This window comes from Labeo rohita, chromosome 23 (assembly GCF_022985175.1).
Source record: "Labeo rohita strain BAU-BD-2019 chromosome 23, IGBB_LRoh.1.0, whole genome shotgun sequence".
In the NCBI taxonomy this organism is placed as follows: Eukaryota; Metazoa; Chordata; class Actinopteri; order Cypriniformes; family Cyprinidae; genus Labeo; species Labeo rohita.
In genome coordinates, this window is record NC_066891.1 from 1,552,661 (window position 1) to 1,566,938 (window position 14,278).

Below are 14,278 nucleotides of genomic sequence, written 5' to 3' on the forward strand. Positions count from 1 at the left end.
AGAAAATTGTATTAATTGCTAATTAATTTATGTGTTTAATGTTAGATTTATGATTATTAAGTATACTATTTTGCATAAGGATCTTTTCTTGTTTTTTTTTTTTTGTTATGATTTAGAGGAATAATTTTCATTACATTTTAGCATGTTTACCACACAATTTAAATTTACTTTAAGCTAAATATAGAAAAATTGTTGTAATTGCTAAATGTATTTATTTATTTCATGTTAAATTTCTGATTATGAAGTATACTATTTTGCATAAGGATCTTTTCTTGTTTTGTTTTTTTTTTTTTTTTTTTTTTTTGATGATTTAGAGGAATAATTTTCATTACATTAAGCTAAATACAGAAAAATTGTAGTAATTGCTAAAATGTATGTATTTAATTAAATATTAGGTTTATGATTATAAATCATACTATTTTGAAACATTTTTTTATATATAATTGTGAAGACTGTCATTACAATTAAGCATATTAATGCTTTTTTTATTCACTTTTTGACTTTACTGAGAACTAGTAATTAATAACCATAGAACTGAAGGCTTTATAGAGTTAAGATGTTGTTTTCTGCAAAGACTTGCGTTTCAATTCCAACATCATCATTGTCCAACTGTGTAATTTAGTCCATCAATCTGAATCTGAATCCTTATGCAACTGAACTCTGAGGTTTTCCAGCACAGAGACGCCGTTTGTTTGTTGTTTTTTCGTGCGGGTTTGTCGAAGCCTCGCGCGTCCCCTGAGGTTTGGCTCGGTCCGGCTTGTTTTCCTTTGCTTCGGTTTGGCTCCTTGATTTGGCCTGGAAAACAGAACGAGCTTCTGAGCGTCGACGCTTCTCGTCTGAGCATCTGTTGACGCAGGTGTCCGCGCCATCGAAAGCCTCGTGTTTCGGACGGATCCCTACGCGAACGAGCGTGAGCTATTGACCGCAGTGAAATCCCAGATTTACAACGCTCTCTGACTCGAGAGGCCTCGAGGACGGGCTGATGTCATGTGAGAGAAAGCTAAAGGGCACGGAGGCTGGCGGCCGTTTGTTAAAGCTGTTACTGAATCGGCTGAACGAGTCTCCAGCTGTGAGCGAGGTTTAACCTCCACTTGATTTTTATGGAGCCAAAACATGAACGCTTCCTCTCGCACCTCCAGCTATGATGTCATGGGAATGTTCTAACGGAGAACGACGGCACGGCCCGAGATCGCTTGAAGATTCGGAATAGAATCACAGTGAATCAGTTCTTGATTCAGAACTTTGATTCAGTGGCATCTCTTATATACAAATATGCCTTTATTTCAGATATTTTTTCTGTTTGAGGAGTTTTTTTTTTTTTTTTTCATTTAATACTTTCATTCATCAAGAACACATTAAATTGATCAAAAGTGACAGTAAAGACATTTATAATGTCACAAAGAAAATTTATTCAATGTTAGATGTATTAAAAATATATATTTTTTTAAATTATAAATTGTTATTATTATTATATTTTGTAGGAGGAACATTTTAAGATTTTCAGGAGTAATTTTCATGTCAGTTAAGCATATTTACTACTTTGCATTAGGAATATTTCTTTTGTTTTTTTAATTTTGAGAAAAATTGCAGTAATTGCTAAATTCAATTTTAATTCATTTATTTGTTAATTTATTTAATGTTAGATTATATTATTTTGCATTGTTATTTTAATGTTTTTTTTTTTTTGTTATGATTTTGAGGAATCATTTTCATGACAATTAAGCATATTTACCACACATTTTCATTTTACTTTAAGTAAATACAGAAAAACTTTAGTAGTTTCTAAATTTAATTAATTCATTAATTTATTTATTTATTAGTTCATTTAATGTTAGATTTATAATTATAAAGTATATTATTTTGCATAAGTAACATTTCTTGTATTTTTTATATAATTTTGAGAAAAATTGTAGTAATTTCTAAATTCAGTTTAATTAATTTATTTACTCATTTATTTAATGTTAGAATTATGATTACAAAGTATATTATTTTGCATAAAATACTATACTTTGATAAAATATTATTAATTGCTACATTTAATTAATTCATTAATTTAATTATTTATTTATTAGTTTATTTTATGTTAGATTTATGATTATGAAATATACTATTTTGCATAATGAACATTTCTTTTTTATTATAATTTAGGAGAAAAATTATAGTAATTGCTAAATTCAATTTAATTTTTTTTATTTATTGTTAGATTTATGATTATAATGTATAATGAACATCTTTCTTTTTTTTTTTTTTTTTTTTTTTTTGTTATAATTTTGAGGATTTCTTTTATTACTATTAAGCATATTTACCACACATTTTCATTTTACTTTAAGCTAAATACAGAAAAAATGTAGTAATTTCTACATTTAATTAATGATTAATTAATCAATGTATTTATTTATTAGTTTATTTAATGTTAGATTTATGATTATAAAGTATAATATTTTGCAAAAAGGGCATTTCTTTTTTTATATAAATTAGAGAAAAATTGTAGTAATTGCTAAATTCAACTTTTATTTATTTATTTAATGTTAGATTTATGATTATAAAGTATGTTATTTTGTATAAGGGACATTTCATGTTTTTTTTGTTTGTTTTGTTTTGTTTGTTATAATTTTGAGGATTTTTTTTATTACTATTAAGCATATTTACCACACATTTTTGTTTTACTTTAAACTAAATACAGAAACATGTTAGTAATTGCTAAATTTAATTAATGAATCAAAATGAATCAGTTCTAATGAATCAGTTCTTGATTCAGAACTTTGATTCAGTGGCATCTCTTATATGCAAATATGACAAATATATCTTTATTTCAGATAACTGTTCTGTTTGTTTTTATTTAATTTAATACTTTCATTCATCAAGGACACATTAAAATGATCAAAAGTGACAGTAAAGACATTTATAATGTCACAAAAAAGTTTTTATTTCAAAATGAACTTAATATAATATATTATAAATTAATATATTTATAATATTTGTTATTATATTTATTATATTATTAATATATAAATAGTTTAAATAATATAAATTAAATTATATTATTATTATATTTTGTAAGAGGAACATTTTAAGATTAATGTTTCAATTTTTCAATAAATTTTACAGTATTTTTGATCAAATAAATGCAGTCTTGGTGAGCAGAAATAAATAAAAGTGTTTCTTTTCTTTTCTTTTCTTTTTTTTTTTTTTTTTTTTGTTAAATGCACTTGTAACATTTTTGTTTCTTTTTGACTATAACTTTGTGTTGTGTTGTGTTGTGTTTGGCAGGTATCTGGAGCTGGACCTTAAGAAAACTCTGCAGGAAAACCTGATGCATAAGACCATCGTGGAATACCCAGAAATCTTTGTGGTTCTGAAAGAGCACAGTCAGGAGTATCTCGCTCGCAGACCAGGTACAAAACACACACATGATCACACAAAACACTTTCCAAACTTCTCTAAATACACACTAATACTGAACACACACACAGGACTGAACTACAGTAAGAACCTCACAGAAACATTGATTGTTAGATGTATTAAATATAATATATTATTCATTTATATTATTATTTAAAATGCATTACATAAGGATCATTTTATATATATATGTTTTTGAGGAATAATTTATGCAAATTATTTGAATATTTTGAATATTTTACCTGTTTTAAATAATTGTTAAAAATTGTAGTAATTGCTGATTTGCATTTATTTATTTATTTATTTATTTATTTATTCAGTGTTAAATCTATTAAAATAAGATGATTTTTATTTCATTCATTCATTCATAGTTAGATGTATTAAAAACAATACATTATTCATTATAATTTATATTATTTATAATATTTTACATGAGTATTTTTTATTTTTGGGGGAATAATTTATGCAAACTAAGAACAGTTTGAATATTTGAATATTTGACCTGTTTTAAATAATTGCTGTAATTGCTGATTTATTTATTTATTTATTCATTCATTCATTCATTCATTCATTCATTCATTCATTCATTCCGTGTTAAATCTACTAAAAATAAGATTGTTTTTATTTCATTCATTCATTCATTCATCTTTAGATGTATTAAAAACAATACATTATTCCTTATATTTTATATTATTTATTATATTTTACATGAGTATTTTTAATGTTTTCAGGAATAATTTGCAAATTAATAATATTTTAATATTTTACATGTTTTAAATAGTTTTTAAAAAGTGTAGTAATTGCTGATTTGCAGTTATTTATTTATTTATTTATTCAGTGTTAAATCTATTAAAAATAAAAAAATGATAGCTTTATTATATTAATGTATTATTTATAATATTATGCATAATGAATTATTTTATTTATTTTTAGAGGAATAATTTATGCAAATTAAGAATCTTTTGAATATTTGACCTCTTTTAAAAAATTAAAAAAAAATTGTAGTAATTGCTGATTTGCATTTATTTATGTATTTATTTATTAATTCATTCATTCAGTGTTAAATCTATTAAAAATAAAAAGATGATAGATGTATTCAAATTAATATATTATTAATTATAATAATAATATGCATAATTAACTTTTTAGGTTTTAAAATTATTTTGATACCAGTTGATAATAATTTGAAAAAAAAAATTCATGACATTTAAGGATATTTACCCCATTCACATTTTTTACAGTTAATATTTTACTGAAAAACTGCAGCAATTACTACATTTATTCATTTATTTATTTTAGTGCTGTCAGACGATTAATTGCATCCAAAAGAACTTTTTGTTTACATAATATATGTGTGTTTTGTATGTATATACATGTGTATATTTTTCTGAATATAATTTGTATTATATATAAGTATATTTAATATATAAAATTAACATTTTTCTTAAATATATACATGCATGTGTGTGCCTTTAATAAATACACACAGTACATACATATTATCAAAAAATAAAAACTTTTATTTTGGATGTGATTAATCGTGATTAATTACTTGACAGAACTAATTTATTAATTAATTTATAGTTAGATGTAATATTTCATGAATTTAAGTTATATTACTGATTTAATAATATTCTTAGTGATATTCTCAATACTTTTTTTTGTATTAAATTGGGCAGCTGAACTAATGTCAAAATGCAAAAAAAAAAAAAAAAACATCGCAGAGACTCGACAAGTCAAACTCTCCAAACATCTAATAAAAAAGCCCATGTTTTTGTTAGCAGTCGTCCGACACCTCTAACTTTCCTCAGATGCTAATTCAGTTATGCAACCCATTTGTTAGCAGCTCCGTCACCGAATCCTGTCGTCGGCTCTGATGTGCTACGGATTGTTCCGCTGCTAATGATCTCAGCTCTGTTTGTTTAAAGCGTTTGCGAGTTATCTGGCCATAAAGAGGCTCTTCCTCACACTTCCGATTGTGTGCAGAACGTGTGCTGCTTGTTCTGTTCATTGCGTAACTCATGAAAAGGTCGAGGGGGAAAGTAAGCACTTGCTTAGCGAGAGAAAACGGACCGTCTGAGCGATCCACGCCAGCTGCGCTGATTCAGAAACGCTACGATCGCGTTAAAGCACACCGTTATCAACAGCACTTACCTAACCTGTGATATAATTACATTTATAACATCTGAATGTAGGTTGCAGGAGCAGGTTCTGTATCAGCTCTTGTCTCTTGTCATGCATTAGAGCTGTAAATCACTGGAAATCAGACGTTGATCATGAGTCAGCACTGTGATATTTGCAGATATCAGCAGTTCAGTCTTTTTATTATTTGTTATTTGTGACCCTGGAGCATAAAACCAGTCTTAAGTAGCACAGGTATATTTGTAGCAATAGACAACAATACATTGCATGGGTCAAAATGATCGATTTTTCTTTTATGCCAAAAATCATTAGGATCTTAAGTAAAGATCATGTTCCATGAAGATATTTTGTAAAATTCATACTGTGAATATATTAAAAATTAATTTTAGATTAGTAATATGCATTGCTAAGAACTTCATTTGGACAACTTTAAAGGTGATTTTCTCAATATTTAGATTTTTTGCATCCTCAGATTCCTGATTTTCAAATAGTTACATCTCAGCCAAATGTCCTATAACACCAATGGAAAGCTTATTTGTTTTGGATGATGTATAAATCAATTTAAAAAATTGACCCTCGTGGCTGGTTTTGTGGTCCAGGGTCACATTTACTTTTTATTTTTTATTTATTATTTATTCATTTTTACATGCTTACTTTTTTTTAACACTTCTTTTTTTCTAAAGTCTTCCATGGACCCCCAGGATTCCCTTGTTAGATTAACTTTTTTTTTTTTTTTTTTCCATTAATAAATATTTGTATTTATTTAAATCATTTTTTTAAATTAAGTTTCATTTGTTTACTTAATCACAATTTATTATTTAATTAAAAAAATGTTTATAATAATTTATTAATTTATTTTACTTTTTTTTTTTACACTGCTTTTCTGTAAACTTTTTTTTTTGTAGACCCTCTAGCACATATATATATATATATATATATATATATATATATATATATATATATATGTATATATAGTTATTTTAATCAATGTTTGTTACTTTAATCTTTTTATTTTATTTTCAATTTATTTTCAGTTAAGTTGATTTAAATGTGAATTTATTTATTTATATATTTATTTCAGTTTTGAAACAAATATAGTTAGTTTTTTGTATGTTATCTTATTTTTATCTTTATTTATTTATTTTAAATATAGTTTTTTTCAAAACATTTCCATGGACTCCCAGCGCTTCATTGAATTAATTAATTAATTTTTTAATTATGTAGATATTCATTGTTGTTATTGTTTTTCATATTTATTGTTGATTTATTGTTTATATATATATATATATATATATATATATAACAAATTATTTACGTTAATCTTTACTCTCATTTTTATTCTTTTTTGTTTTGTTTTGTTTTTTTACATTTCTTTTACACTGCTTTTCTCTAAACTTTTCCATAGACCCTCTAGCACACCATTGTTAGATATATAATTTATAATATAATATTTATTTATTATCATATATATTTATAGTTGTTTTAATCAAAGTTACTTTAATCTTTTCCTTTTTTACTTTCATCAATTTAATTTCAATTAAATTATTTTATTTAAATCTGATTTTATTAATATATTTAATATATTTAGTTACTTTTGTATCCTATATTATTTTTATCAATATTATTTTAAATATTGGTTTTCTCAAAACTTTTCCATGGACTCCAAGCACTTCATTGTTAGATGTATTATTCATTTTAATTACATTAATTAATTATCTGTTTTAATTTTATGTAGTTATTTATTGTTGTTATGTATTGTTTATCATATTTATTGATGAATTAAACCTCTCTCTCTGTCTAATAATATATATATATATATATATATATATATATATATAATTATTTTACAAATTTAGTTACTTTAATCTTAATCTTATTTTTTTATTTATTTACATTTTTACACTGTTTTTCTCTAAACTTTTCCTTGCAATCCCTTGTTAGATGTATAATTTATTTTAATCATGTTTTTATTTATTTATTTATTTATGGAATATTTATTTAAATCGCTTTATTTTCATATTTATTCGTTTTATTTTAATCTGATTTATTTATAAAATCTTTTAGTTTCATTTAATTTATTCTATTTACAACATCTATTTTCTTCTCCTCCTAGAGCGTTCCAGTGCTGCCCAAGACGTTTCCTCAGGAAACATCTCCAGAACTTCATGTTCCTCAGCTAAAACACAATCAGAAGCTCTTGTTCATGTGGCAAAGAAACCGAAAATCTCAGAGGACGATGAGCTGGAGGACGGAGAGCTCCGAAGTGAAGAAGAGGATGAAAGCACTGAAGACGAAGATGTTGTCAACGATGACACTGAGAAGAAGATACCTGTAATGCATGAGGATGAAGATGAGACTGATGATGAAGAGCTTCAAGGGAACGAGAATCTTGAGGTGGAGATGAAGGACTGTCCTCCTCATAATAATGTTGAAGACGCTCAGGTGGATGATGGAAACCAAAACAAAGTGGATTCAGTGAACATCACCAGCAAAACTGAAGATATGACAGTTTCTCAAGATCCTGAAGAAGCTCACAACAATGAGACTTTGACTAATGATGATAGAAGTCAATGTGAAGACATTAAGTTGGACGTTTCACCTCATGGATGTCAAGAAAACATCATTTCCCATGCTGGACTTCCAGAAGATGATGGTGTTCAGGACAAAAATGCTGAAAGAGATGCAAACCATGACCAAGAAGGAAAGTTCATCATGAGTTCATCATGTGAACGTTCAGATACAAGTCAAATTAAAGGTCAGGAGAACGTACTTGAAGAAAACACTAATGTTTATCTCAATGAAAGTGAAAACCAGGGTAATATGTGATAGCGCTGGTGCCGAAAGTCCCGATGTTTATGCTAACAGATATTTGCATGAGCAATGGTAACTCAGTCCAGTGTCTGATAATCAGACGATAGCAGATAAGACTTTGGATAAAGGCAATAGCAGTTATCGTTGCGAGGTGATGGACTGTTTGGTGACTGATATGTTTCGAGCACTGATAAGTGATATCAGATGCCTCACGTCACTGTGTTCATGGAGACGGACAAACGGAGAAACAGACCTCATAGAGCTCACGCTGTTATCCAAATCAGAAAATGAGGTAAATAACTGCAATCATTATAATGCAGACATCACATTTGATTTCTGTTAATAATGTAATGTGCCTTAATATTGCTTTAGGTAACTTTCACATTATTTTCTGATGTTTTCTTTTGAGGACTTGTGATGGACATTTTTGTATTTTTATGCCATGTTACTTTTAATAAACTTCTGGATCTCTTTGTGAGTAATGCCAGTTCTGAGTCTGTTGTGATTTTTGTTTTTTGTTTTTTTTTGTGCACGCAAATGGAATGCCATCACTTGCTCACCAATGGATGTGAATGGGTGCCGTCACCCTCAGGGCATCCAAGATGCAGATGAGTTTGTTTCTTCACCAGATTTGGAGAAATGTCATTCCATCACTTGCTCACCAATAGATGTGAATGGGTGCCGTCACCCTCAGGGCATCCAAGATGCAGATGAGTTTGTTTCTTCACCAGATTTGGAGAAATGTCATTCCATCACCTGCTCATGGGTGCCGTCACCCCAATCCAAGATGCAGATGTTTGTTTCTTCACCAGATTTGGGTGCCGTCACCCTCAGGCCATCCAAGATGCAGATGAGTTTGTTTCTTCACCAGATTTGGAGAAATGTCATTCCATCACCTGCTCACCAATGGATGTGAATGGGTGCCGTCACCCTCAGGCCATCCAAGATGCAGATGAGTTTGTTTCTTCACCAGATTTGGAGAAATGTCATTCCATCACCTGCTCACCAATGGATGTGAATAGGTGCCGTCAGGCCATCCAAGATGCAGATGAGTTTGTTTCTTCACCAGATTTGGAGAAATGTAATTTCATTACCTGCTCACCAATGGATGTGAATGGGTGCCGTCAGGCCATCCAAGATGCAGATGAGTTTGTTTCTTCACCAGATTTGGAGAAATGTCATTCCATCGCTTGCTCACCAATAGATGTGAATGGGTGCCGTCAACCTCAGGCCATCCAAGATGCAGATGAGTTCGTTTCTTCGCCAGATTTGGAGAAATGTGTCATTCCATCACTTGCTCACCAATGGATGTGAATGGGTGCCGTCAGAATGAGAGTCCAAACAGCTGATAAAAACATCACAATAATTCACAAATAATCCACACCACTCCAGTCCATCAGTTAACATCTTAAGACAACAAAAGCAATGTGTTTGTAAAAAACAAACAAAAAAAAAACATCAAGACATTTTAAATTAAAATACGAGTCCATAATAATGCTTCCTCTAGTGGAAAAGGTCCATTTTCTGTTGTCTCTCACAACTCTTTTGTCATGTAAACGGTTCTTGATCTGTGCAGATTTCTCACCTGATTCAGTCCAGACCATTTTTTTCATTGGAGGAAGCGTTATTATGGATTATGGACTCCTATTTTAGTTCAAAACGTCTTAATGGATTTTTTTTCTCACGAACATGCAGCTTTTGTCTTCTCAAGATGTTAACTGATGGACTGGAGTGGTGTGGATTACTTGTAGATTATTGTGATGTTTTTATCAGCTGTTTGGACTCTCATTCTGACGGCACCCATTCACATCCATTGGTGAGCAAGTGATAAAATGCCACATTTCTCCAAATTTGATGAAGAAACCAACTCATCTGCATCTTGGATGGTCTGAGGGTGAGTAGATTGTTAGCAAATTTTCAGTTTTGGCTAAACTGTTCCTTTAAATCCCTTCAGTTGTTTGTGTTACATCATTGTTCTCATTTTAGAAAACCTGACTGTGAATATATACTTGCTTATTGCATAAAGCATGTACTTATATAATTATACTAACCTGTTGTATATTATACACTTATGCTAGAAATACTATGTGAAACAATAATGCACTAATTGTTCCATTAGGAAGCACTGTTAATTCATTCTTGCATGTTGAAGATTGCATTCAGGATACAGTTTCCCATGCAGTGCGTTGCTTCACAAAATATTGGTACTTCAACAAAACTTAAACTTATTTTTATTTAAGTTAGTTGTGAAGGCAACATTTTTAAATTTCATTTAAGTTTAGGTTTTTCATCAAGTAGGTATGTTTTCTTATATTTAAGTTTCAAATAAAATTATTTGTAATTAGTTTTAACAATACCACAGGTAAACATACGAAAGTGTTATTTTTTAAAAACAGGCGAATGTAGCTGAAAAGTAAGAGGGAGCGATGACGTCATCTGAAAGGCAAAGTCATTTTAGAGGCGGAGCGTAATGATTTCTTCCCTTTTAAGAATAACGTGCACTGAAGAATCCTTGAAAATAAGACCTGGAACATTTTGTTTTGACTTCATGTTGACTTTAATATGTTTATTAGCATTTCTGAAGGGCACTAGCTGGTAGAGTTCTAATGTTTTCTATCGCTAGACTCCAGCACAATGTGTGTTGTGCAGCGGATGTGTATTTTTAGAGCATTGAAAGCGTGTTCTGTCCGTCACGGGTGAGATTAAGCTGTTTTACGCTTAAACGATCACCACAAACAGGAAGTACAGCACAGGAGTGCTGCTGTGATAAGTCCTGACCCCATGTTACTGGTGAGTGTTTTTCCCGACCCAGCGGGAGAGAGAACAGCGGCTAGACGGAGAAAACCACAGTTCAACAAGCTGTACTAGGGCTGTAACCACCATAACCCCAATCATTAAAAATGTTAGGATGACGAAAAGGTTTAAAAGTTATGTTTTCAGGCCCGAGGGTCAAACAGCGCTCGTCAGTGTCAAAATGATGGCCAATTAGATCAAAGTAGGCGGGGTTTCCTGTTCATGAAAGCAGAGCGCGAATTCCAGGCGCGAAGCGTCAGTTTTAACGTTGAGAGAGAGTGAGGTAAAATGAATGTAGGCAAAACATTTAATATTTGGCAACTGTTTTAAGATAGAAATGATAAACTAAAAACAAAAAAATAGACTTTTTTCTCAAATATGACCGTTTTGAGTTGTGTTGATTCATATAAGGCATACAAATAAAAGTGAATGTGTGCTGCTAATGTCAGACTAATGACCAATCAGATCAAAGTAGGCGGAGTTTCCTGTTCACCGAAGCAGAGTGCGAATCCCAGGCACGAAGTGTCGGTTTTAAGGTTAAAAGAGATCGAGGTAAGGTGGATGTAGCAAAACATTTACTATTTGATAACTGTAGAATAGATAGAAATGTTAATATAAAAACAAACTACTTGACTTTTTTCTCAAATATGGCCATTTTGAATTAAAAATATGGTATAACCTTTGTGTTGATTCATATTAGGCATACAAATAAGAGTGAATGTGTGCTGTCAGTGTAAAAAATGATGGCCTATCAGATCAAAGTAGGCAGAGTTTTCTATTCAAGGAAGCAGAGCCTGAATTTCAGGTGCAAAGCATCAGTTTTAAAGGGGTCATCGGATGCTAAGTTCACTTTTACATGTTGTTTGAACATTAATGTGTTGTCAGTGTATGTACAAATCTACCCTATAATGATACAAATCCATGCAGTGGTTTTTAATTAATCTGTAAAAATAATATTCCCTTTCTCAAATCGAGACATTCTCAGAAGCCTGTCGTTGTTGTGTCACACCCACAGAGGCCACTCCCACCATAGTTGATTGACATGAGCGTCTTACCTCAGATCAGTTGTAACAGTCCAACCTCCATGTTTTGATGCCGAAGCAGGGATGTAAGTTAGACAAGAATTGAGCGATTGAGGTGTTGTGTTGCTGGATGTAATAATGAACGTAGTGGTCGTCATTTACTCCCGACATCTGAGCCGCTGAAGATGCAGTGGATTACATTTGTTTGTGAGGGGAATGCGCCTCCCGATCTACATATATCCGTCTATGTTCATGCGAATCATTCATGATCCAGCTTCACTTACAGCAGAAGTGAGTATAAGAGTTTTTTTTATTAATCTTTGCGATCGCCTTTTCTAATAATATGCTAGTTAGCAAGTTTAGCGGCTAAATGTGGCTGAAGTAAACAGGTTCGTCACTCCACAGAGAGAAGAGAGGGGCGGGGCGAGCAGAGCTCATTTGCATTTAAAGCAGCCTCGACCAGAATGAGACGATTTTTGCAGAGCTGATTTTAGCAAGGTAAAAAGGGTGTTGTTTTGCACTACCATTGAGAATTTTTAACCAAAGTATATGATAGACTTTTCATTAAGACCCTAAAGAATCATATCAACTTGTGGAAAATGGGCATCTGATGACCCTTTAACGTTAAAAGAGAGTAAGGTAAGCTGGATGTAGCGAAACATTTACTATTTGACAACTGTTTTACGATAGAAATGATAAACTGAAAACAAACTACTCTACTTTTTTCTCAAATATGGCCATTTTGAATTAAAAACACAGTATCATTTTTGTGTTGATACGGATTGCATTGTTAATGTACTACTGAATACACTGTGGAATACTTGTGTAAGCTGCTAAATCGTATAAAGAATAACTTAGTAAGCTGGAAAGTGTGCAATATTTTGACAAGCTAAAGTTAAGTTAAAGATACTTCCGAGCAGTATATGAAAATATTAGCCTAATATTTCACCTACCTTGACCGGAAATTATAAGAACAAACACAAATGTTGTCAAGATTCTTGCCCTGGAAATCTTGGTTCAGTTTGGCCAACCACAAATGCCTTTTGTTCCTCAGACAGTTTTTCTGCACTGTTCACCTTAATTTGTTGTAACTTTTGGCAGTCTGTAGCACTCTAAATGTTTTTTTCTGGTCCAACCGATTAGTACAGCCCAAAACATGATGATAATTGACCATTTTCACCAGCATTAATCAGCAAAATATGTGAGTTTCATTCGATTCCGTGGCACTGTGTACATTCAATGCCGCCAATATGGTCAACTGATGACGCGTTGTGAAAACACTCTGTAAGAGTGAATGTGTGCCTATTGCAAAATATTATTTTTAAATGGTTAAAAATAATTACTTCCCAACTAGAATTAGACCTTTCATCATTCTATTTCATTTCCCCAGTGTTTAAGGCATAGTTCCGACCTTGGGCTTTACTAATCGGTACTTGGGATGGTTTCACTGGTTAGCTGATTGACCTGTTACATTTGATGTAGCAGATGAACCACACCCTCATGGACAGACAGGCCATGTTTTGTTTTCTAGTACATTGGGTCCTGAAAAGTGATCTGCTTTAACTCAGACCAGAGATTTGTGTTGTTTTAGCATAAACTCTTAGTGTTTCTCTGTGAGCCTTTGTTTGCCAGCAGAACACTACGATCTTGACATTGCTTCGCTGCAAAGATTCCCAAACAAACATGGCTTGTTTGAAGGTCTGGGGAAAACGAGAGGCTTTGAGAAGTTGATGTGGTTTTTGTTTACAATGTTTCAGAATCAACATGTGATTCAGTTTCTCAAATATGTGGCTTGGACCTCGCATTGTTTGTAATTGCATCTTAACGAGAGACAATTGGTGACTCCCGATATCCACAACCTCACTGCACGTGGAGGGACAGGTGCATGCTGGGACGTCTTCGTTATTAGAGGTCTTTGTCCAACCATCAACATTACTAGATTTGATTTTAACAAACCCTGGATATTAAATTAAATTCAACCAAAGAAGTTTGGAATGGTTGTTGGTGTGTTGCTAGTCACTATGGATGTCTGAGCGGTTTTGTGTTGCTGTTGTCATTGTTCTGAATGGTTCTTAGTGTGTTTCTAGACAGTTGCTAAATCATCCAGA

The 14,278-nt window shown here is 31.1% G+C and overlaps 1 protein-coding gene across 3 annotated transcripts in view; it reads left to right on the forward strand.

Moving 5' to 3' along the window:
- znhit6 (zinc finger HIT-type containing 6) overlaps positions 1–9,068 on the forward strand; it is a 45,686-nt gene extending 36,618 nt beyond the window's left edge. The window contains exons 9-11 of one of the 3 annotated variants that reach the window (XR_007825564.1): positions 3,271–3,395; positions 7,658–8,647; positions 9,050–9,068. Coding sequence is in view for 1 of the 3 variants with exons in the window: in XM_051097375.1 (XP_050953332.1) it covers positions 3,271–3,395; positions 7,658–8,370 (838 nt within the window). In the remaining 2 variants the exon portion in view is untranslated. Of the gene's footprint in view, positions 1–3,270; positions 3,396–7,657; positions 8,847–8,947 lie in introns of those variants that run through there. The other 2 variants (XR_007825563.1, XM_051097375.1) reach the window with 2 other exon arrangements.
- The last annotated feature ends 5,210 nt before the right edge of the window (positions 9,069–14,278 follow it).